We start from the raw sequence: 23369 nt of genomic DNA on the forward strand, positions 1-23369 counted from the left end.
GCCCTACTGCTAGAGTTCAGTGAGTGAGGTCTTGTGCATAGCTGTAAAGCTAGCAAAATAAACCCATGGAAAAGAAATGGTGCTCAATTTGATGGACCTTTGACTTTGCAGTGCAACAAATATCTATACAGCAATTCGGAACAAAGATCAAAAAAGTAACCCCTGTACATGAGCCCTCAACACATTCAAGGCACTTCCTCATCACTAAATTTCCCAATTGGTGTTTTTAAAATAAAAACCCCCATCCCCTTTTTTTCAGCGTTTCGATTTTCATTGAAGCAGCACGGTCTTGCAGGCAATCAAAATCAACAAGCATAAATACCTCCACTTTATCAGCGACCCATTCAAAGTTTCTCTTCACCATCTGCAGTGCTTCAGGAGTCACTTCTTTGAGATCACGATAAACCTGGCGGCATGTCAAAAACTTGTTATAAACCATTTTCATAATATTCTGAGACTACCACATTAATATACCCAATACTAGTGCCATACAAACCAGATAACAGTAACATTCTGTATTAAACCAGTCACAAAATAACATTTCCAGCCAAGAAGGAATAAGTTACTTACCTGCAACTGTTCTCCAACATGGGTCTGGCATGGATTATTATAAGTTACTCACCGTAGTGACTAACATTCTTAGTCACGAGTCCCCTTTCCTCCATACTGCATGGGTGTCCCTTCCTAGGACGGGAGACAGAACTTTTTACCAGAAAAAAACCTCCTTCAAATTGAGAGGCACGCAGGTTTGCACCCCTGGAAGCATGCGCTGCCCTGACTCCGCCCTCTGGTGCCACACCTCAGTCCCCATAAACTCCTTGCCTAATGACAGGAGTTTTATTAGGAGGGTGTGTGGGGGAAGGATGGTGGGAGGTATGGAGGAAAGGGGATTAACGACGTTAGTCACTACTCCTGTCCTGTCCCCTTTCCTCCATACTGCATGGGCGATTACAACTGAGTGTAGCCCGAGGGTGGAGAGGAGACCCTCCTTAAACAAATCGGTTTCTAAGATCCGTTTGTCCGAAAGCAGAGTCTGATCTAGATCCGGCATCCAAACAATGCTTGCAGAAAGCTGAAGAACAATGCTTATGACTTGCCAGGGGATATGCCGCTGGAATGCGATGGCCGTTGCCTTGGCTATGACCGCGCGGGCGTGCATGTTGGCTGGAAGTGGCTTATGCTGTCCCTCGTATGCTTCCTTGATTGCCGAGACCATCCAACAGGCTACGGAGGCCTTGGATTCCAGATACCCCAGTCTTGATGCGCCGAAGGTGACAGTGCGTCTGACTTGCGGTAGCACTTGGTCCTGGCCAAGTAGAAATTCAGGGCACGCCCGACATCGAGGTCGTCTTTAGGTTCAGCAAAGAACATAGGCAGCACCATTTCCTCATTTAGATGGAACGCGGAAGGTACCTTAGGTAGGAATGTTGGGTGTATCCGCAGGACTACGTTATCCTTGTGAAAGGTAGTATAGGGCTCTGAGGCGACCAGCGCCAGGATTTCACGGGCTCTGCGAGCTGAGGCCAACTAGCAAGTCGGTCTTAATAGTGACCAGCCTGATGTCCACGGACTCCATCGGCTCAAATGGTTTGTGCACCAGGGCACCTAAGACTATGTTGAGGTCCCATACATGGTGGGGCCTCTTGATGGGTGGGTAGAGTCTGGCGGGACCCATCAAATGCTTCGACAATCGGGTTGGAAGAGAACACCTCTTCCTCTGAGTTTCTGTAGGCCTCAATGGCTGCCAAGTAAGTGTGGCAAGTGTCTAGCTACAAGCCAGAGTGGGCGAGGTGCGCCAAGAAGAAAAGCACTGTCATCCAACATACATGCAGATATCCTTAGAGTCTGCCCAGTGACGGAACCTGGTCCACTTGCTCTTATACTGGGCCCCGTTAACCTTGCTCCTCAGGAACCACACTGAGGACTAGTTTCTGTGGCACGGGGTGGTCAGAGGCTGAGCAGCTCCGATAGCTCCATGGTGGCCAGCCATGCCATGGTTATGAGAATGACGCTGAGGTGACTAGACTCCTTGATCTTGCAAATCACCCTGTGCATCAGCGGTATGGGCGGGAAGGTGTATGCGGTCATGCCGTTTTACTGAATCTGAAGTGCATCACCTAGGGAGCTTGTGCCCTGGCCCTGCCAGGAGGCACACTGTTGGTGCTTCTTGCTGCCCCAGGAGGCAAAGAGGTCCACCTGAGGGTGTCCCCATCTGCTGAAGATCTCCTGCAGCACAAGGTCGTTCAGTTGCCACTCGCAATTCTCTGCTCCGTCTGCTGATTCTGTCCGCCTCCAGGTTTGATTCCCCCGGAAGGTGGACGGCCATGAGGTAGATGTTCTCCAGGGCCCATTCCCACATGCTGACTGCCAGTCTGCACAATGGAGGGGGATCTGGTACCTCCCAGCTTGTTGACATAAAACATGCTGGTCGAGTTGTCTGAATGAGGACGACCTTGCCCCCAATGTCCGAAGGAAGGCTGAGCGCTAGCCAGATGGCTAGCAGTTCCAGCCAATTGAAGTCGTGTTCCTGCCGGGTCCAGGTGCCGTTGATGCAGTGGTTGTCCAGGGAGCCCCCCCCCCCCCAATCCCTCGAGAGAGGAGTTTGTAGTGATGGTGACCTGTGGGGTAGGTTGCCAGAATGGCTTGCCTGTCCACAGGTTGCAGTCCCTGGACTGCCATGTGAGGTCTGGGTGAAGATAAAGAAGAGCACTGATCACCTCCGCCTGAGAGCTCTGCTCCTGGTTCCATGATGCTGCAAAGTGCAGCTGCATCCTCCTCATCCCGAGTCTCGTGTGGGGGACGGCCAATAGGACTGCTACCATGAGACCCAGTATGTGTTGGTACCACCAGGCCGATGTCACACTTCTGCTGACGAAGTGTGCAATGGCCATGATCTTGTCCTCCGAAGCAAAAACTGAGCATGTGTCGCAGATGAGGCCCAAGGTCGGTCTCTGCGTAGGCTGCAGCTGTGACTTTAAATTGAGCGAAAAAGCCCAGATCGCGCAGTGTGCTCATAAGAGCGTGGAAAGTGTGGTGCACCGCTTCCGGAGATGTTGCCCTGACGAGCCAGTCGTTGAGGTACGAGTAGATGTGGTGGCCCTGTGCTGCGAGGAGGGCTGCCACTGCATTCATCAGCCTGGTAAAGACCCTGGGGGCCAAGTTGGGGCTGAAGGAAATCATCTTGTATTGGAAATGGAAGCCCATGATCCTGAATCGTAGAAAAGAACGATTAGGCTGCCAAATCGGGACGCGTAAGGAAGTAACTTACCTGCACCTTTTGTTCTCCAGCATGGGTCTGGCATGGATTCACATGCTCTTGAAGATGCCCCGTCAGGCTGAGAATCCTCAGTAAAGAAAAAAAAATCACTCACTTCTGAACTTTCTCCTAACAACCAATCACCGAGCTCTGGGTCATACTGCCCCTAGCCAATGACTGGCCTCTACCTAAGCCTCTCCTCTAGGTGCTACCAAATCTGAAGATGGCAGCCAAAGTGGCAGTACGACCAAGAGAAGAGCCGCGGAGGGTTCACATGTCAATCCATGCCAGACCCATGCTGGAGAACAGTTAACAGGTAAGTAACGTGTTCCTTCTCCAGCATGGGGTCTGGCAGGGATTAACATGCTCATGAATAAAAAATACATAGCAGTACACGCACAACCACGGGAGGTGGCAAGGCTCAACATAAGCATCTCAGCATTAAGCATCTCTTACCTCCTCACCAGGCTCACCTTCAAGCGAACAGGTTGCGCAGCACTGCTTGGCTGACTCTGGCCTCCTCCCTGCAATCCCTGGTGACCTCCATGTAGCAGCCCTGCAGATGTCCAGGAGAGGCACACTAGATCGGAACGCCGTAGTTGCAGCCATCGCTCTGGTCGAATGGGCTCTCGGACAGCCAGGCAACGGTCGGTTTGCCAACTGGTGACAATGGGTGATGCAGCCAGAGAGCCACCTGGAAATGGAAGCCTTGGAAAGGGCCTTCCCATGGTTCACAGGGCCAAAGTCCACAAAGGGGTGGACGGGGGGGTGCGCCTCCTTCCCTGGCAAGAAGGTCTGCGACCACCAGATGCTTGAGTGCCATATGTCCTGCGCTTCTTTGGAGAGCGCGGGGGATCTGGTGCCCCCCGCTTCCTGATGTAAAGCATTGTGGTGGTGTACGTGAAGACCTGTACCACCTTGCCATTGAGGAAAGGAAAGACTTGAGGGCTCAAAACACAGCCCCAAGACGAAGTGCAACGATTTCTCCTCCAGTAGCCACAGGCCACTTGCGTTAAGACTTCTGGTGTGAGCTCCCCATCCCTCCGGGGAGGCGTCTGTTGTGACAGTCTCCTGGTGTGGTGGGGTCTGGAAATCCACGCCTCCGGACAGATGTGCACGAACCACCGACCACCGAATAGCTCGACGTAAGCCCTCGTCAAGTGTGATCCTGTCCTGGAACTCCACCACAGAAGAGGAGCTGGATAAAAAGAAATACAGCTCTAAAACGGAAAAGTCTTTATCCATCCTTACAAAGACCAAGCCCAAAACGTAGACCCAGTCACATCAGCGCTCAGACAAGGGGCATACATACGGAGGGTTCTGCGGCTTCAAAGTGTGGGGGTCCAGGCAGCCAGACCGTTCGCCGATACCAAACATCGGTACAAGCAACAAGGGGGGGGTGAGTAAGGGCTTTTTCCAGTCCCCCTCCTGGGCAACAGCCTCAGAGGGAAGGAAGGCTTTCTCTCCATGCACACTTCTAGTGCCAGAATTCCGTGGATCCTCTCTGTAGTATCCACGGGGTACCGGCTACCCATCCAGGCCTCTCCTCTTCACCTCCACTCCCACAGACTGCGACAGCAACTCTGAGTGGAGATCCGGTCGCTCATCAAGAGCCAGGCAGTGGAAGTCCCAGCCTCCCAGCGAGGCTTGGGCTTCTACGCCAGGATTTGCGCCATTCAGAAAAAGAACCAGGCGGGCCCGAGTTGTGCTGGACCTTTCCACCCTCAACCTCTCCCTACCTCTACAAAAATTCAAGATGGTTACGCCAGCTTTAATAGCGGAGCCATAGTGCAAGGAAGACTGGTTGTGGTCCCTGGATCTGAAGGACGCATACCTCTCCAGCATGGTGTCTGGCATGGATTCACATGCTCATGAATATTGGTTGTCAAGGTGGGAATTCTCGGTAAAAAAAAATAAAACAAAAAAACCCCCAGCTTGTTTCACTTCTGAACTGTCATAACCAATCACTGAGCTCTGGGTCATACTGCCCCCTAGCCAATGACTGCCATCTACCTAATACCCTCCTCTGGCAGCCATCTTCAGATTTTTACCGCACGTTGGGAGTCCTTGTGTTTAGCTGTCAGGTTTTTGCTGCGTTTTTGGAAGAATTATTTTTTTGGTCAATCAGGCCTTGTGCTCCATCGATCAACCTTTCAATTAACGGGGACCCGTTTTTCCGATTCTTCATCGCCCCGCAAGTGCAGATTTCATTGAGTTTGTGGAGGCTTCCAGAAGACTCAAACCTACGCTGCGTGGACCATGTCACAGGAAAAGGAAACTCCCCTGTTCAGGATCTGCTCCAGCTGCGGTCTGCGGCATGTCTTTTCGGACGACAAGCATTCAGAGTGCTTTTACTGCCTGTACCAGAGGCACAAGGAGGAAGACTGCATTTTGCTAGATGAAGGATCGACACAAGCGGCTGAACGAGTAGCTACAGGCGAAGGTCTCTGCTCAGGGTGGGTCCCAGCAGCATGCCTCTCCCAGCTCCAAGAAGACCGAGTGGGCTCCTAAGACCTTTGAGGGCTCCCCTCCTGCGGGGCTCCAACAAAAGGCTAAGCACCGCAAGTCCATTACAACCAGGAGCGCTGTTGCAATGGGCAATGATCAATGTCTCCTGCCTCAGTCACCAGTCAACGCTCTGGATCATCGGCCAAGCAGAAGACGGATCATCCGCCCAAACCGAAGGAGAAGCCCAAGTCTGTTTTACTGGAGAAGGCCAAGGGGGAAATCGGGGCTCAGACACTCCCTCTAAGGAGAAGGCCAGGCAGGACAAGGTGCCGACTGTGAAGGCCCAGCCTTCCATCGAAGGGGTGGCGGCGTCGCTGGCGAAGGTCGCAGAGCACAACTCCTAAAACGAGGGTGTCCCTTCTTCCCAGGAGGAAGGCTGCGTTCCAGCCCATAGAGAACCCCGGAGAAGCAGATGCCCGTCATCTTCCAGAGGCCTTCCCCTCTGCAGGCGAATGGGCAGTGTACGGGGGGCGGGGGGGAAGGGGGTTGGTGCGGTGGCCCTCCTGGGTACAGAGGAGGAGCCCACCGGTCAGCAAGCCATCCAGGAGGCGGAAAACTTTGAAGCAGGCCCTACGACGAGCACGCCGATGAAGGCGACGACAGTGAGGATACGGAGGAAGAGCAGCACAGCGGCGAGGGACAGGGCTCCCAACCGGTGCACCAGCGGCCTATTCCGCCAGCCACTCCCACCTCCGAGAGATCTCCCAGTGGAGGTTCTACCAGCACTGCAACGGGGGAGCCTCTGGCCAAGAAGAAGAGTTCACCCTCCACCTCCTTGCCAGCCATCGCCCCCCCCCCTCTCCTCCCCGAGGGATGAGACGAAACCGGACACAGCGACCACAGGCACAGACGATGGCGGGTTAGGGGGACCTACTGTCTCCACCCCTACAACCCCCCCAGATATTCCCTGCCTGAGATAGGCTGGTTCCACTCGCTCTCCAGAGCGTCTGAACTTTTCCAGCTCGCGCCAGAAGAGAAGGAGGGCTTCTTATATCAGTGCTGTGAGGCTAGACCACGGTCCTGCTCCTGGATGACATTTGGGACGAAGCTGTCACCTCATGAAGACCACTTCTACGTCTCCAGCGAAGCAGGATCGCCTTTAGAAGTACAGGGTGCCTGACTCCGCGCCCAAGTGCTTGCAGGCCCAACCGTCTCCGGACTCTGTCAGTGGCGGCCAAGAAGTCCTCAGGTGCTTCTTCCTCGGCAGCCTCCACCCCTCTGGACAGCGAGGACAAGTTAGATGCCATGGGACGACTGGTCATCTATTCAGTGGCGACGACCATCAAAATGCCAACCCTCGCCATTGTAGCACGCTGCGATCGGGAGCTGTGGTTCAAGATCGCCCCCATCCTGGACTTCCTCCCCAACAGGCGGTCAGAAGCGCTGGAAATTCTGCAGGAAGGCGAGGTTATCCGAACATGCCATCACAGTGGCCACAGACATTGCTGACACGGGATTCCGCCAGATGGGAAACTGCGTTTGCCTTCGTCGTGGCTGGCTCAAGGCCACCAACTTTTGTCAGGACGTTCAGTCGAAGGTGCTGGACATGCTCTTCAACAGGGAAAATTTGTTGGGGGAAGGCTCTGGATGAGTCTCTCCAATCCATAGAACGGACACGGGGCGTGCTTTGGGCACTCCAACTGAGGTCGTCCTTTCGGTCCTCGGGCAGCATGTCCCAAGGTTCCTCCAAGGCGTTTGGTGGGGGCTCCTCTTCTTACCGCCAACCCTCCCGCTCCTTGGCCCAGGAGACCAACAAGGGCTGCTCCAAGGCCTTCGGAGGAGGACGTCATCGCCAAGAGCCCCAAGACGGCCCTTTGACGTCCAAGCAGGATTGAACTGACCGTGGCGTCGGGACCCCCCCCACACGTGCACCCCGGTGGGAGGCCAGCTGGCAAACTTAATCTGCGTGTGGAGGACCATCTCCACCGACCGCTGGTGCTGGACACTTCGCCCACAGATACACTCTGGAATTTCAACATGAGTGTCCCGGAATACCACTGGTGATCCGGCAGGAAAACTACATCCTTCAACTGGTGCTGGAGATGCGGTCCAAGAAAAGGCGCAATAGAGCTCGTCCCAAAAACACTCCGGGGCTCAGGAGTGTACTCAAGGTACTTCCTCATGAAAGAGGACGGGAGGCTGGAGCCCCATCCCGGATCTCCGTCAACTGAACAAATACATCAAGTCACCGAAATTCCGGATGTTCACGCTTCAGCATGTGCTCGGAATTCCTCTTCTCCGAGGAAACTTCATGAGCCTAAGGAACCTTTCAAAGAACCTGTCCTCACAGGTCGGATGGGTGGGAGGTGATATTGACGGGGTAGCGTGTAACTGCTGGAGCCGTCGCATGCCCTGCCTATACGGATGCAGCGGGAACCTGCCCTGCGCAAATGGATAGTCTGTAGGCCACGTACCTGGTTGACCCCCCCAGTCCCACCTGGACACTCGTTCCTCCACCTGCTCCCTTCCTTGGTACGGTATCGGATGGGTGTCCCTAATATCTAGTGCGGCAACAATCTTGTCAAGCTGCCTTCCACGTGCCTGTGTCATGTTGCTTGGCTCACTGGTCCCAGCCTCGTCCAGGACGCTTCAGTATAGATCACGAGGCCTACCCTGCTCTTCAGGCCGAGACCTGGTAGGTGCGTTACCCGTGGTGGATCTGCCGGTAGTACCGTGTATAGGGGGCCCCCTCTGACATGTTGCCGGTACTAGGGCGTGGCCCCGCGCGTGAAAACCCGGTAGAAGAACCTCCCGGTCCCTCAGCACTGTCACCAGGAGGATCCACGGACCCCTCAACCTGCCGGCCAGCCAGCAGCTGAATTAGCCTCGGTACTTGTGGTGGTATGAGAACCAGAGAATTTCCTAACGCGCGGTCGAGTTCTTAGAAAAAAGTGGCCCTACATCTTGGGCCTGGATCGATGTTTGACGAAGTCCTTCAGGTCCTCTGGAGGCGATCTCTGGAAGAGCTCCCTCCACCTGGCTAGTCTGTTCTTCAGAGACCTCAAAGAAAGCGTGTTGCATGCAGTACAAGCTTGACAGCCATGGTCTGGGCCAAGGCAATGTAGGCAGAGGGTGTGAGCTTCTGAAGTTGGAAAGAGTCCGTCGCAGGATGGACACCTGCTTAAACCCGGTTGAAGAGGACACGCGCCAGGGAGGAGCGTGACGCCCAAGGACCGAGTACCTGAATGAAAAAAAAGACAGAAGTATCCGCGTGTGGAATTACATGGCCGAAGCCAAACCCAGGAGCGCTGGTGAATTCGGACCGTTCCAGTGGACGCAGAAAAAGGGACGGAGGTGTGGTGCCAGAGGGCAAAGCCAGGGCAGCGCATGCTCCCAGGGACGCACCCCTGCACGCCTCTAAGTTTAAAGGGGCAGAAGATGTTTTCTGATGAAAAAGGTTCCGTCTCCCGTCCCTAGGAAGGGACGCCCATGCAGTATGGAGGAAAGGGGACGGGACGCAAGTACACATGCTCATGAATATTCCCCGTCAGGCTGGGAATCCTCCGTAAAAGAAAAACATTCACTTCGTTTACAAACTGTCTTTCTCCTAAAAACCAATCACTGAGCTCTGGGTCATACTGCGCCCAGTCAATGACTGCCCTCTCCCCAAGCCCCTCCTCTGGCAGCCAACTTCAGATTTGGTAGCACTTAAAGTGGCAGTATGACCAAGAAGAACTGCAGAGGGGCGGGGTTTGCTTGTGAATCCATGCCAGACCCATGTTGGAGAATAACAGTTAATTAATTTGTTCCTTCTCCAGCATGGGGTCTGGCATGGATTCATATACTCATGAATAAAGAATTCATAGGAGTATAAACATACACAACCACGGGAGGTGACACGGTGGTTCACGCAGTAGAATCTTGTGAATGTGTGCATAGACCTCCGCGTAGCAGCCCTGCAGATGTCCAGTAGGGCACACCAGACAGGAACGCTGTAGTTGCAGCGATTGCTCTGGTAGAACGGGCTCTCGGATGGCCAAGTAGCGGTCGGTTTGCCAACCGGTGACAATGAGTGATGCAGCCCAGAGAGTCACTTGGAGATGGACGCCTTGGACAAGGCCTTCCCATGATTCACAGGACCAAAGTTCACAAAAAGCTAGAAAGTCTTCCAGAAACTCTTCATGCGGCCACATAAAACTTAACCGCTCGAGCCACATCTAGCGAGTGCAAGTCCTTTCAGCCGGCGACGAAGGAGTCGGAAAAAACACAGGCAACACCAAGGGTTCGTGGAGATGAAATTCCGACAGAACCTTGGGCATGAAGGAGGGGTACGTTCGCAGCACCACCCTAGTCTTGTGGAAAGTCAAATAAGGCTGCTTGCAGGACAGGGCCTGGATCTCACCTCCTCATGGCAGAGGTGATGGCCACGAGGAAAGCGGTCTTCCAAGACTGGAACTTGAGCCGAGCTTCATGCATAGGCTCGTATGGCATTCTCCCCCCCCCCCCCCCCCCATGAGCCTAGTCAGCACCATGTTGAGTTCCCACGCCAGGGCAGACGCCTCCACCGGCGGGAACCGTCCCTTGATGAATTCCTTCACTAGACGGTGCGACCAAGGCCGTCCTGGAGACCTGGTGTAGCAAGTAATTGCTGCGGTTAGGGAGAATTCTCATTTCTGTGCCAATTCCCTTCAACGTTAGAGACCCCCAGCTCTTTTACTGGACTTCAGGATTTTTAATTTTTATCCTAGAGTGAGACTTTGTCCCCCTCATGTATTTATGATTTGAACTTTGTGTTTCTATGATTTCGGAGTCCGACAAATTCCATAGGCATCACCTTTTGTATTGTGACACACAGCACCCTCAGTGCAGTGTCACAGAAGTCCTTTGGATTTCTATTAAGGTTTAAATAACTTCTTGGTTAAAATACTGTTTGAGAGTAGCAAAGTGAAATTGACTTTACTTACCTTTTTCTCTTTGTAGATCCAGCACACAACATCTTATGTGGAGCGCTGGGGGTTACTTAGCAGCCCCTTTGTCTACTTGCTCATGTAACATTTTTATGGTACCCTCACTACAATTAAAGGCTTGTGGCAGTGGTTTAATTTTCCTACCATTGTACGTTTTTACCATAGGCTGAATCCTCAGCTCCATTATTGCACCCACGGGTGCCCATTTTGTCAAAATGGCCTGGTCTTTTTTTGCCATTTCTTGCTTGTGAGGTCGGTCTTGGGTTTTACTCTACACCAAACCAGGTTTGGGCCCCGTTAGGCAAGACTGTATGCAGAACCCTGTGGGAGACTGCACCAGCCTTGTCCTCTTGGCAATAGATGACCAACCTTTGGTATAAGCATGTACTACACAAGGTGTTAGAGTGACTGAGCAGCCAGGCATATCTCAAGAGGGGTCAATGTGAGATGAAAGGTAACAGTTTCACAGTGACAGTTATTCAAATAAACAATTATACTCAAGGTTTCCTGATTAAACAATGTCTTTAACAGTTGAATAAGCCTTCTTTAGAAGGAACAAAATATACTTCAGTACATACACACTCAGTTTCACTAAATCCGTAGATGCCCATTGGGGATGGCACACAGACACTCACTACGCTCTTAGGTGACTTAAATAACTAAGACACTTGGAACATGATCACTACGGAGTTCGGTGTCAAAAGGGAAAACGTTAAGGGAGAAAACAATGGTTAACAAATATTCTTAAGCAGGTAAGTACTTTTTGAACCCCGCAATGCAACGTAAATTAACCCTTTCCCAGCAACACAAGTTATGGAATGTGTGACATTTTGGAGGGACAGATTAAAGCACGAAGTCAGAGGTTTACAAGAGTATCAGGGAGCCAAAACAGCCAATGTCTCTTGAGCAAAGTCTAAGGGAGCTAAAGGTCTGCTAAAGGTAAGTAAAAGTAGTGCACAATGTTTTAGAAATGTTTGTAGAATCCATGAAGGGCCACAAGCTGGGAGGCTTGCGAGTGGCAAAGCTGCAAGCAACTCTGCAAAAGTTAACCAAGACACGCCTCAACTGAGCTAGCAAGGCTACACAAGAAGAGGTAAGCAACCCCTTAATTTACAATACCTTAGGAATGAAGAAATTGGTTCCAACTGGCTTATGTTCAGTAGTATTATGGCAAATCCCGTTCCTGGGCCTTCGTCGTGGGGACAAGAGGGAGGACATCTGGGCACTCCTGCACTACGGTTTGAAGGTCGGCGGCAGCAATGGGCAAACTTCAGCAAAACTCCAAGAAACGTACGTATACAAATTAACCCAATAACATTTTGAAAAACAGCACCGGCTAGACCAAGCACAAGACGGTTTCAGACCCGCAAGAGGAACAGAAGTGACACTACTATCCATCTGTGATGACCTAAAACCAAACAAACTCCAACACAACCTGAGCTCCGATTCCGCTAGACCTCTCCGCAGCCTTCGACACAGTTGGCCATGAGACCCTAACCAAAAGATTGGAAGATATAGATATAACTGACATGGCACTACTCTGGATTAAATCATTCCTAGCGGACAGAACAGAAACTGTATGGATAAAACCCTTCAAATCTACTCCACAAGTTAACGACTGGAGTCCCACAGGAATACTCACCATCACCACTATACTTCAACATCTACCAGACTCCAGTAATCACAATCTTCAAAATATACAAAATTACATGCTACAACTACGTAGACGACACTCAAATCTACAAAATCTAAGACACTCAAGCCGATCACTCAACCCTAACCGAGTGTCTAAAAGAAGTCTAACTGGATGAATGCCAACAACTTGAAAATCAACCACAGCAAAGACAGATATCTTGATTCTATCCAAAAACCAAGAGAACACCTACATTCCCTGGCCGACGGAAACGGGAACCGCGCCAATACCATCTAAGGTAGTAAAAAAATCTGGGAGTCTTGATGGCCAACACCCTAACCTTAGAACCACAAATAAACACAATCAAGAAATGCTTCTTCCTCCTTCACAGAACAAGAAGAATCTTACCTTCACCCACAAAACTCACAATCGTCGCCCTCATGTCAAAAATCGACTACGCTACCAGCCTCTACCTCGGGATGCCAGAATACCTTCTGAAGAAAGTACAACGCATCAAAAATGCAGCAGCCAGACTCCTCCTCAAACTATCCAGAAGAGACCACATCACTTGAGCACTAAAAATACTACATTTGCTACCAGTCAAACATCGCATCACTTTGGAGATGAATTTCGGTGCGAACCTTGGGTGTGTGCGTAGAACCACTTTATCCTTGTGAACTGTTACAAAGGGGTCTAAAACCAAAAGGGCCTGTAGTTCACTTACTCTCCTAATGGAGGTAATAGCTATTAGAAAAGCAGTCTTAAGAGTGAGATCTTTAAGAGTTGCCTTGTGCATGGGTTCAAAGGGTGACCCCATGAGCCTGGTGAGTACCACATTTAGATCCCAGCCGGGAGCTGGGTTTGCTATTGGAGGGTGTATTCTCTTTACCCCTTCCATGAAGGCTTTGATTACTGGGATCTTCCACCACAATACTTTGAGTTGTGAAGCGGTGTAAGCAGAAAGCGCCGCCAGGTGTACTTTAATAGAATTGAATACTAGACCCGAGTCCAGTAAATGGGTCAGGTACAGAATAATTTGTGTGGGAGAGCAGTCAACGGGGTTGATACTCTTCCCTCTACACCAGATGACAAATCTTTTCCATTTGCTAGAATAGCAGTGACGAGTGTTAGGCTTTCTGGTCTCTCTGAGGATGTCCATGCACCTCTGTGGAAGTTGTAAATGTCCAAATTCTATGACCTCAGGAGACAGGCTGCTAAGTTCATGGTCTGAGGGCATGGGTGCAGTGTCCTGCCCCTGTCTTGTGACAGCATGTTGTACGGGCAGGGCAGTTTCACTGGAGGAGATAGAGACATCTCCAACAAGTGAGCGAACCATGGCTGTCGGGCCCACATAGGGGCCACCAGTATCATGGTAACTTGTTCTTGGTGCATCTTGTGCACTATCTTGTTGAGAAGGGGAGTCGGGGGGGAAAGCGTAAACAAATTTCCCTGACCATGGAATCGATAGACCGTTCCCCTTGGACTGGTTCTGGGGGTACCTGGAGGCGTAATCTTGGCATTGAGAGTTTTCCAGAGTTGCGAACAGGTCTATTTCTGGGAAACCCCACTGTGTGAAGACGATGTCTTCTTGTAACCGCCATTCGTACTCTACGGGCAGGGGGAAGTCTCTGCTGAGTTCGTCTGCTAGCAGATTGAGCTCCCCTGGTACATGTTGTGATAGTAGGAACATGTGTTTGAGAGCCCACTTCCAGATGTTCTGGGACAGCTTGGACAGTCCTGGAGAGTGAGTGCCCCCTTGCTTGTTGAGGTAGTACATGGCTGTGGTGCGGTCTGTGAGGACCATCACTGTCTTTCCATGTAGGTGTTCCTGAAAGGCTTTCAGTGCTTTGAACACCTCTAGTAGTTCCAGCAGGTTTATATGCTTGGATGCTAAGCTCGGAGTCCACGCTCCGTGAGCAGTGTGATGGGATAGGTGAGCCCCCCCCATCCTGCAAGGGATGCGTCTGTGGTTAGATTGGCTTCCACTGCGGGTGTGGCAAAAGTTTTCCCTAATAACAGGTTTTCTTTTATCCACCACTGTAGCGAGAGAACCTGTCCGCTGGCCTGACACCACTGGCTGTTGAGCCACTCTTTGCAGGCGCGCGTGAGGTACCAAATAAATACATGACGCCATCATTCCTAGCAAGCGCATTGCTTTGCGTACCGTCACCTCTCGACCTGCCACATAATGGGGGATCTGAAACAGCATGTTTTGGACCCTCTCGTTGGAGGGGAAGACGAGGCCGTCCTTTGTTCGAATTAGAGCCCCTAGGAATTGTTTGATTTGGCTGGGGTCTAAGCTGGACTTTTCGTTGATGGAGAAGCCCAGTTGGAACAAAAAGGTCTACAGTCTTTTGGGTATTGGAGAAGCATGTTTCGTAAGAATCCCCTGTTATGAGCCAGTCGTCGAGGTAAGGGTATACCGGGATGGATAAACTGCGCAGGTGGGCCGCTGCCACTGCCAGTACTTTCGTGAATACCCTTGGTGCAGATGCTATCCCGAAGGGTAGTACTCTGAACTGGTAGTGTTTGTTCTCTATCTTGAACCCGAGGTATTTTCTGTGCGCTGGCAACATTAAAATATGAAAGTATGCATCTTTCATGTCCAGTGTTGTCATGTAATCCCCCTGTGATAACAGTAGGATTACTTCCTGCAAGGTCACCATACGAAACTTTTGGGGTTTGACAAACTTGTTTGCTGGGCGCAGATCTAATACAGGGCGCATGGTTAAGTCCTTTTTGGGTACAAGGAAGTACACTGAATAAATACCTTCTGTTACCCGAGATAGGGGGACGGCCTCTATAGCTTCTTTTTTCAGTAGCTCTTCTACTTCTTGTAGAAGAATGGTGAGGTGTTCTGTGTCAATCGTCGGTTCCGTGGGGGTCTGTACTTCGGGGAACCGTTGAATTCGATGCAGTATCCGTGGGCTATGGTGGATAATACCCAGCGGTCTGACGATATTCCCTCCCATGCTGAAAGGAACTATGTTAGCCGGCCCCCGACTGGTGATGCATGGGAGGCGACCCGAATCTTCGGGTCATTTGTTGGTATTGGGCGTGGAACCTTTGGGGCTGGAGCCGCGACCTCTTCCCCTGCCACAGCGTTGGCCTCTTTGACTGAACTGGGTGTTGTTACCCTGGTTAGAGGGCCAGTTGGTAGCAGAGTAAAATTGCTGTTGGTTTTGCTGCTGGCATTGGCCACGAAAGGTGCGTCTATTGCCATAGCCGCGTCTGTTAGGATGCCTAGAAATTTGGTCAAGAGTTTTGATGGTATCAAACTCTTTCTTCGCATGTTCTAGGGCCTCATCAACTGCTTTCCCAAACAGATGCGTTTCTTCTATGGGCTTATTTATCAGGGAAGCCTGGGCTTCCGGCTTAAATCCCGAATTGCGCAGCCAGACATGGCGTTTGAGAAGTGTTCCCTGAACCAGGAAACGGCCAGCCGTCTCTGCGGCATCTAAGGAGTTCTTTACGATGCCCTGGTTTACAAGAGTTCCCTCTGAGATTGTAGCTAACAGGCGTGAACGCAGGGGTTCTGGTGCGTCCTCTGCTTCGCTGCGCAGCTTGCTCCACTGTGCATCTGCGTAGCTAGCTAGTAGGGAATTGTTATTTGCAATCCTAGTTGAAAAGGCGGCAGACGTCGTGATTCTCTTCCCAAGTGCGTAGAGCTTTTTGCCCTCTTTGTCAGGTGGGGGCCTCACTAGTGGATAGTGGTACCCCTGCTCTTTTCCTTGTATTAGTAACTACGAGGGAGTCCGGAATAGAATGACCTCTGATGTACAACGGGTCAGAGGGCGAAGGGCTGAAGAGCTTTTCTATCCGAGGGTTGACCCCTCGGACTAAGGCAGGATTGGAAAGGGAAGGAGTTATTCTTCTCTTTATAGAAGCCAGGAGCGGAATAGACTGACTAACAGGGGCTTTTTCTTTAATAACTTTCTCTACAAAGTCTATGTCAGGAAGAGTCTCCCCTGTGTCTATTTCAAAATGCGCTGCTGCCTTGCGCAATAGTGCATTAAGTGAAGGTTGGTCATCTATGGGAGAGGTGTTTCCAATAGGTGAATCCTTGGGATGAGAAGGGTGAAAGACATCAGGGTCTGAGTGCACTGATGGGGATTGCCAAGGCTGCGAGGTAGCTGTATCTTCTTCGAAAGCTCCTGCTTCAAATCCCTCTTCCTCATGTTCTTCCTCTCCACCCAAACACTCATCTTCCTGGAGGTATTGCTCCTCTTCCGTGAGGTCATATACGTCTGTAGAAGGGGGGGAAACGGTCTAGGAATTTTGACCCTAGGGTCATCCTGGGGCCATTCTTAGTCTTTTGGGTGTGGGTGGGTTTTGGTTTCCCAAAAACCTTTACATTTTCTCCATACAAGAATGGAGTCTTTCAAGGGTCTCATGGGGGACCCCTGAATAGTCTAGAGGGGGGAAATCCGTGTTTTCACCTTCAAAACGCTTTGAACGCTCCCACAACGTCGAAGAAAGGTTTCCGTTGCCATCTGAAAAGCCCTCCGGTAGTTCCGAAGTGCCCTTAGATGAAAGGGTGAGTTCCTGGCTACTCTTATGCTTTTTCGGCGTTTCTATAGCTTTTTGTGCGGTATTCGACGTTTGTTTCGTCGTCCGCTTACGTGCGTCTTCGGAAACAATTCTCACCAGGCTCTCGACAACAAGTTTGTCAGTAGAGGACTCTGGTGTCGACGTTGCCTGCGTTAGGCGTTGTTCCTCGACGGCCGCTCTATGGAGCGTTACGTCGGATGATTTTGGGGTAGCGCCCGTGTTTCATGAAAGCCCAATCGCTGGTCGCGACCGCGTTTGCGGGTGGGGCTGGAGACCCTTACGGTCTGAGGTAGACACCGGAGTGCCCTGCGTCCCCTTCGGCACTGATGGATCCTTCGTCTTCGACGAAGAGCCGTTGGTTGTGTGCTTAGGCCTATGGGGTATGTGTGTGTCCCTGTCGCCGGGGTGTTCATCCCCATGAGCAGGGCGTGAGCCGAGCCCGTCGGGGCCGGACGTCGAGGAGCGCGAGCGCTCCTTCTGGGGGTTAATGACTTCCGTAACGGACGTCGAGTTATCACCCCCCTCGTCACTTTCTGTAACAGCAGCGGCGGGTGAGGAAACTGACTTCGGCATAGCGTAGTCCGCCCAGCTCTTAACTTTGCGTTCTTTAAGAGTTCTTGGTTTCAAGAGCTTACAGGCCGCACAGCTGTCCTCCTTATGATCGAGGGGCAAGCAACGATTACAGAGCTTGTGTTTGTCCTTCCAAGTGTATTTGCCCCTACAGCGTGGGCAAAACTTAAAAGGTGTCCTCTCCATAGCTGAGGCAATAATAACTGGTGATAACAACCCCAAGGGAAAGATAGGGGAGAAAGAAAGACATTCTCAAAGAGAAGATAAAAGTTTGAACCCCCACTCTCCCTACTGTATGTTGGCTGGCGAGGCCAGGCAGCGCCGAAGGATCTCCTCCGCCTCTTCCCCTCCATCGAAAACTTGCTCGGCGGAGAAACAGCTTCACAGCTAACGTCGAGGGGAGGGATCTTTAACAATATAATAAGTATAATTAAGGACAGAGGTCCGATAGTAAGTATTTGCAATGTCTCTCTAGGAGCTCTGCGTAAGGCGACCAGAAGCTGGGCGGAAAAAAAACAATCTGAGGGACCTCGACGCGTGAGGGGATTATGGGTACAACGCACGTCACTATAGGGATAGTGTTACAGACACGCCTTGTCGACGTCCCCTTTTCGATACTCCGCAGTGACCACTGGATGTCGGACCTATGTACAGCATGCGATTCTAAGCAGATTAACTAACATCAGAAATATGTATATACACAATAGTTGCGACATGCATTACTTACCGTAAAAGCATTTGATGATTGTATCTGCTTAGATTCACATGCTGTGCATATGGTCCGACATCCAGTGGTAACCGCTGAGTATTGCATCTTGTCTTTCAGGGACCGAAAGGGGACGTCGGCAAAGGAGTGTCTGAAACACTATCCCCATCGTGACATGTGTAGTACCCAAAATGCCTCACGCGCCGAGGTCCCTCCCATTGTATTTTTTCTGCCATGAGGGAGCCCAAGGCTATAGTGAGTGAGTACATGAAGAGAGAAAGTAGTAAGAAGTCTATGTTCCTTCCACCCCGATCGGGGAGGCAGGGAGGGCGCATGTGAATCTAAGCAGATACAATCAGAAACGCTTTTACGGTAAGTAATGCATGTCTTCTGATGCTTGTTAATCTGCTTAGAATCACATGCTGTGCATAGACTGCGAGCAGTACCCGGAGTTGGAGGTGGGTTGTGAGAAGGAACAGTAGAAAAAGAAGAAAAAAAAAGTTGTCTTAGTACTGCTTGTCCCACCTGAGAATGAGACCTAGAAGGAGTGTCTAAGCAATAGTGTTTTGTAAAGCTGTGCACAGAACTCCAGGTTGCCGCTTTGCAAATGGACTCTAGGGGAACATTTGCAATTAATGCTATGGATGCCCCAGTGCCTCGAGTAGAATGTGCTCTAGGCTTGAAGGGCAGTTCTCTCTTTGCAAGAGTGTAACAGTGCGATGCATTTGACAATCCGCCTTGATATTGCTGATTTAGAAACAGGATCCCCTTCTCTACCAGCTGCCACTGAAACAAACAATGGTTTAGTTTTCCTCAGTGGTTTAGTTCTATCCATGTAGAACATGACTGCCCTGCGCACATCTAGTGTGTGAAGGCTTCTTCCGGCCATGTTAGTAGGTCTCTGGAAGAACGTGGGTAGTCGATTGACTGGTTCACATGGAACTTCGAAATAAATTCGGCGCAAATCTGGGATGTGTGCGCATAACTACCTTATCTTTGTGGACTGTAACAAAGTGGTCCAAAACCGAGAGGGCGCGTAGTTCGCCAACTCTTCTGATAGAAGTGATCGCTACTAGAAAGGCGGTCTTGTAAGTCAGGTCTTTCAGACTAGCTTTATGCATAGGCTCAAAAGGGGGTCCCATGAGCCTAGTTAAAACCACATTTAGATCCCACCCAGGGGCTGGGTGAGTGATGGGGGATACATTCTTTTAACCCCTTCCATAAAGGCTTTAATCACAGGTATTTTCCACCACAACAACTTCTGCTGTGACGTGGTGTAGGCTGACAATGACGCTAAGTGAACCTTTAAGGAATTGAAGACTAACCCAGAGTCCAACAGATGGGTTAGATATAACAATGTGTGAAGGCGAGCAATCGGTGGGATTGACGCCTTTGGAACTGCACCAGATGACAAAACGTTTCATTTGCTGGCATAGCAATAACGTGTGTTAGGCTTTGCCTCCCTCAGTATGTCCATGCATCTTTGAGGGAGTTGCAGATGTCCAAACTCTAGGACCTCAGGAGCCAGGCTGCTAAATTCAGAGTTTGTGGGCATGGGTGCAGAGTCTCCCCCCTGTCCTGAGACAACATGTTGTACGGGCAGGGCAGCTTGACTGGTGGAGAGAGGGATATTTCCATCAGGAGCGGGAACCAAGGTTGGCGGGCCTACATGGGAGCCATCAGAATCATGGTGACTGGTTTCTGATGCATCTTATGTACTGTCTTGTTCAGAAGGGGAGTCGGGTGGCGGGGGTGGGGGTGGGGGAGGTGGGGGATTTAGTGGGGCTTGGAAGCGTACACAAATTTCAATTTCCCCGACCAAGTTATCCAGAGACCGTTCCCCTTGGATCAGTTCTGGGGTTACCTGGAGGCGTAATCTTGTTATTGGGCGTTCTGAGTAGCGAACAGGTTGATCTCTGGAAACCCCCATTCTGCGAAGACTTTGGATACAATGTCTTCGTGCAGTCGCCATTCGTACTCTTCTGGCAAAGGAAAATCTCTGAGTACGTCTGCCAGAAGATTGAGTTCCCCTGGAACATGTTGGGAGATCAGGAACATCTGGTGTTTGAGAGCCCATATCCAGATGTTTTGGGAAAGCTTGGATAGCCCTGGAGGGAGTGCCCCCCTGTTTGTTCAGGTAAAACATTGCTGTTGTGCTGTCGGTTAGGACCAGCACTGTCTTCCCTTGCAGTTGCTCCTGAAAGGCTTTCAATCGTTTGAACGCTGCTAGTAGCTCCAGTAGGTTTATATAGTTGGACGCTACCTGAGGGGACCACACTCTCTGCGCTGTCTGTTGAAGCAGGTGAGCCCCCCCCCCCCCCCACCCTGCAAGAGATGCGTCTGTCGTGAGTGTGGCTTCCACTGCAGGGGTGGTGAAGGTTTTCCCCTTCAAGAGGTTCTCCCTCGACCACCACTGCAGCGAGAACGAGGGCTGGCGAGACAACTAACAGATCTTCCCATTGTCCGCTGGCCTGACACCACTGGCTGTTGAGCCACTCTTCGATGGGACGCATGCGCAGCCGCGCGTGGGGGACGAAGTATGTGCATGACGCCATCATCCCTAGCAAACGCATAGCTTTGCGTACCGACACCCCTCGACTAGCTACATACTGAGGAACGAGAGAGCATTTTCTGAACACTCTCGCTGGAAGGGAAGACTAGACCGTCTTTTGTACGAATTAGAGCCCCCAGGAACCGTTACTTGGCTGGGGACTAAGCTGGATTTCTTTTCGTTGATAGAAAATCCCAGGCTGAACAGTAGGGCTACTGTTTTTTGGGTGTTCGAAAAACAAACGTCGAACGAGTCCCCCGTGATGAGCCAATCGTCCAGGTAAGGGTAAACTGGAACTGAAAGTCTGCGCAGGTGTGCCGCTGCCACTGCCAGGACCTTGGTAAACACCCTTGGCGCCGAGGCTATGCCGAAGGGGAGTACCTTGAACTGGTAGCGTTTGTCCTGAATCACGAACCTTAGGAATTTTCTGTGCGCTGGCAGCATTGAAATATGAAAGTATGCATCTTTCATATCCAATGTTGTCATGAAGTCCCTCTGTTTTAGCAATGGGATCACCTTTTGCAGTATTACCATGCAAAACCTCTGGGGCTTTATGAACTTGTTCGCTGGGTTCAGGTCTAGAACAGGACGCATGGCGAGATCCTTTTTGGGTACAAGGAAGTACACTGAATAGATACCCTCGTTTACCTGAAGAATCGGGACGGCTTCTATGGCTTCCTTTCCCAGCAGCGCTTACACCTCTTGGACCAGGATCTGCAGATGTTCCGGTGAAAGGCATCGAAGTAGCGGCGGTCTGCACTGTGGAGGTCGGGCGAATGCCACGCAGTAACCGTGGGCGACCGTCTTTAAGACCCACTGGTCTGAAGTTATCCCCTCCCATGCCTTGAGGAAAGATGTTAATCGCCGCCCGACCGGGGAGACATGGGAGGGGACCTGGTGGTCATTTCTGACCCGAAGTTGACGCTCCTCTGGAATTGGAGCCTCTGCCTCCATTTTATCTGCGCTTCTGACCCCTCCGGGGGTAATAAGTTGGGGCTTGCAGCAGGTTGACTTGAATTGAGTTGAAGTTGCCCGTGCCGAAATTATTTTGAGCGGCGCGGGCTTGTCCTCGAAAGGACCGCCGAGAATTACTGCCCCTCTGTGAAGGTTTCTGGGAAATTTGGTGCAGCGACTTAATAGTCTTGTGCTCCTTCTTGGCTGTCTCCAACGCATCATCTACCACCTTCCCGAAGAGGTTGGCCTCTTCGATGGGTTTGTTGATAATGGATGCCTGGGTCTCAAGCCTGAAGCCCGACGTGCGCAGCCACGCGTGCCTCTTTAGGAGAGTACCCTGTGCGAGAGACCTGCCTGCTGTCTCTGCGGTGTCCACGGTATTCTTTACCACATTCCGATTGGCAAGTTTGCCCTCCGAGACAATGGCGAGAAGCTTGGCTCTGGTTGGTTCCGGAACCTCTTGAAGGCCTTCCTGGAGTAGGTTCCATTGGGCGTCAATGTAGCTTGCCAGTAACGTCGTGTTATTGGCAATCCGGACGGTATAGGCTGCTGCCGACGTAACCCGTTTGCCTAAGGCATACAACCTTTTGGACTCCTTGTCCGGGGGTGACTCTCCCGTGGCAAGGGGAACCCCTGCTCTCTTGCGAGTGTTGGTCACCACCAGAGAGTCTGGGATTGCGTGTCCTCTGATATAAAGCGGGTCGGTGGGCGAGGGTCGGAAAAGTTTTGACCCTTGGGTTAACAGCCCTAGTCTGAGCGGGTGTGAGTAAGGAAGGGACCAGCCGTCTCTTTACAGAGCTCAATAGAGGGATAGACTGGCTTGCCGGAGGCTTTTCATTAATAATGTCCTCCGAAATCTTGCTCGAGCAAGGCTTCAAGCGTGGCAATTTTAAAGAATTCTGCTGCTTTTTGCAACATGTTGAAAGCCATTTGATCATCCACCAGGGAAGCTTGTCGAATCGGGGTGGATGGGGGAGAATCGAGGCAGACAATATCCGAGTTGCGATCGCCCTGCTGGGTGTCCTCCCAGTTGTCCGTTGTTCCTCGATCTTCCCCATAGTTGTCCAGAAAAGAAGACTCTTCTTCTGTATAGATGCTCTATACGTGTCCATCTGGACATCTTCTTGATAGTCAACTTGGTGTTGGACATCTAGGTGTTGGACATCTTGTGTTTGAGGGTTAGGATCTACCTGAGTTTTTTCGGCAGAGGTTGATCAGAAACCCTGAAAAACTGCTTCAGCCGATCCATACACCCCTCGAATTGCTCCGTGGTCCACTTGGATGACCCAAAATGGACCTAGCTGAGTAGGAACCATGTTCTCCATCCTAGGGCGTTGAGGATCTCCTCAGGGTGCTTGAGAGGGGTACCTGGCTTTCTTCGTAAGAGTCTTCGGGATCGGCTTCCAAATCCGAGGAAAACTTTTTGGCAGATTGGCCCAAAACTGTGGGCGGAACCGGTACTAAGTCCACCACCGTAGCAATCCTATTGATGCTCTTACGGATGGTCACTGTATCTTCGGGAGACAACGCCTCCAATGATGTGTCGGCAGTGAAAATGGCTTCCGCAGCTCCAGAAGGGCCAGCGGATGGCTTCTCGGGTAGAGGCCTACTCTTAGTTTTCAGGCCTGTACGGGCCTTGGAAACCGTCGAAGTTTCTTGTTCTGAAACTTCGGCGTGTGTAGTTTGGGGAGTAGCACCCTTGTTATGCCCAGTCATGCGCTGCTGCGGATGCG

General features: G+C 51.2%; 1 protein-coding gene across 7 annotated transcripts in view; it reads right to left on the bottom strand.

Annotated features, from left to right (window-relative positions):
- The window catches only part of PAICS (phosphoribosylaminoimidazole carboxylase and phosphoribosylaminoimidazolesuccinocarboxamide synthase), a 1368496-nt gene that overhangs the window by 137906 nt on the left and 1207221 nt on the right, over positions 1 to 23369 (bottom strand). For all 7 annotated transcript variants that reach the window (XM_069631608.1, XM_069631609.1, XM_069631606.1 and 4 more), the window contains one exon: positions 323 to 406. In XM_069631608.1, coding sequence (XP_069487709.1) covers positions 323 to 406 — 84 coding nt within the window. The remainder of the gene's footprint in view (positions 1 to 322; positions 407 to 23369) is intronic.

This window comes from Ambystoma mexicanum, chromosome 6q (assembly GCF_040938575.1).
Source record: "Ambystoma mexicanum isolate Mex_15411 chromosome 6q, UKY_AmexF1_1, whole genome shotgun sequence".
NCBI classification, from domain to species: domain Eukaryota; kingdom Metazoa; phylum Chordata; class Amphibia; order Caudata; family Ambystomatidae; genus Ambystoma; species Ambystoma mexicanum.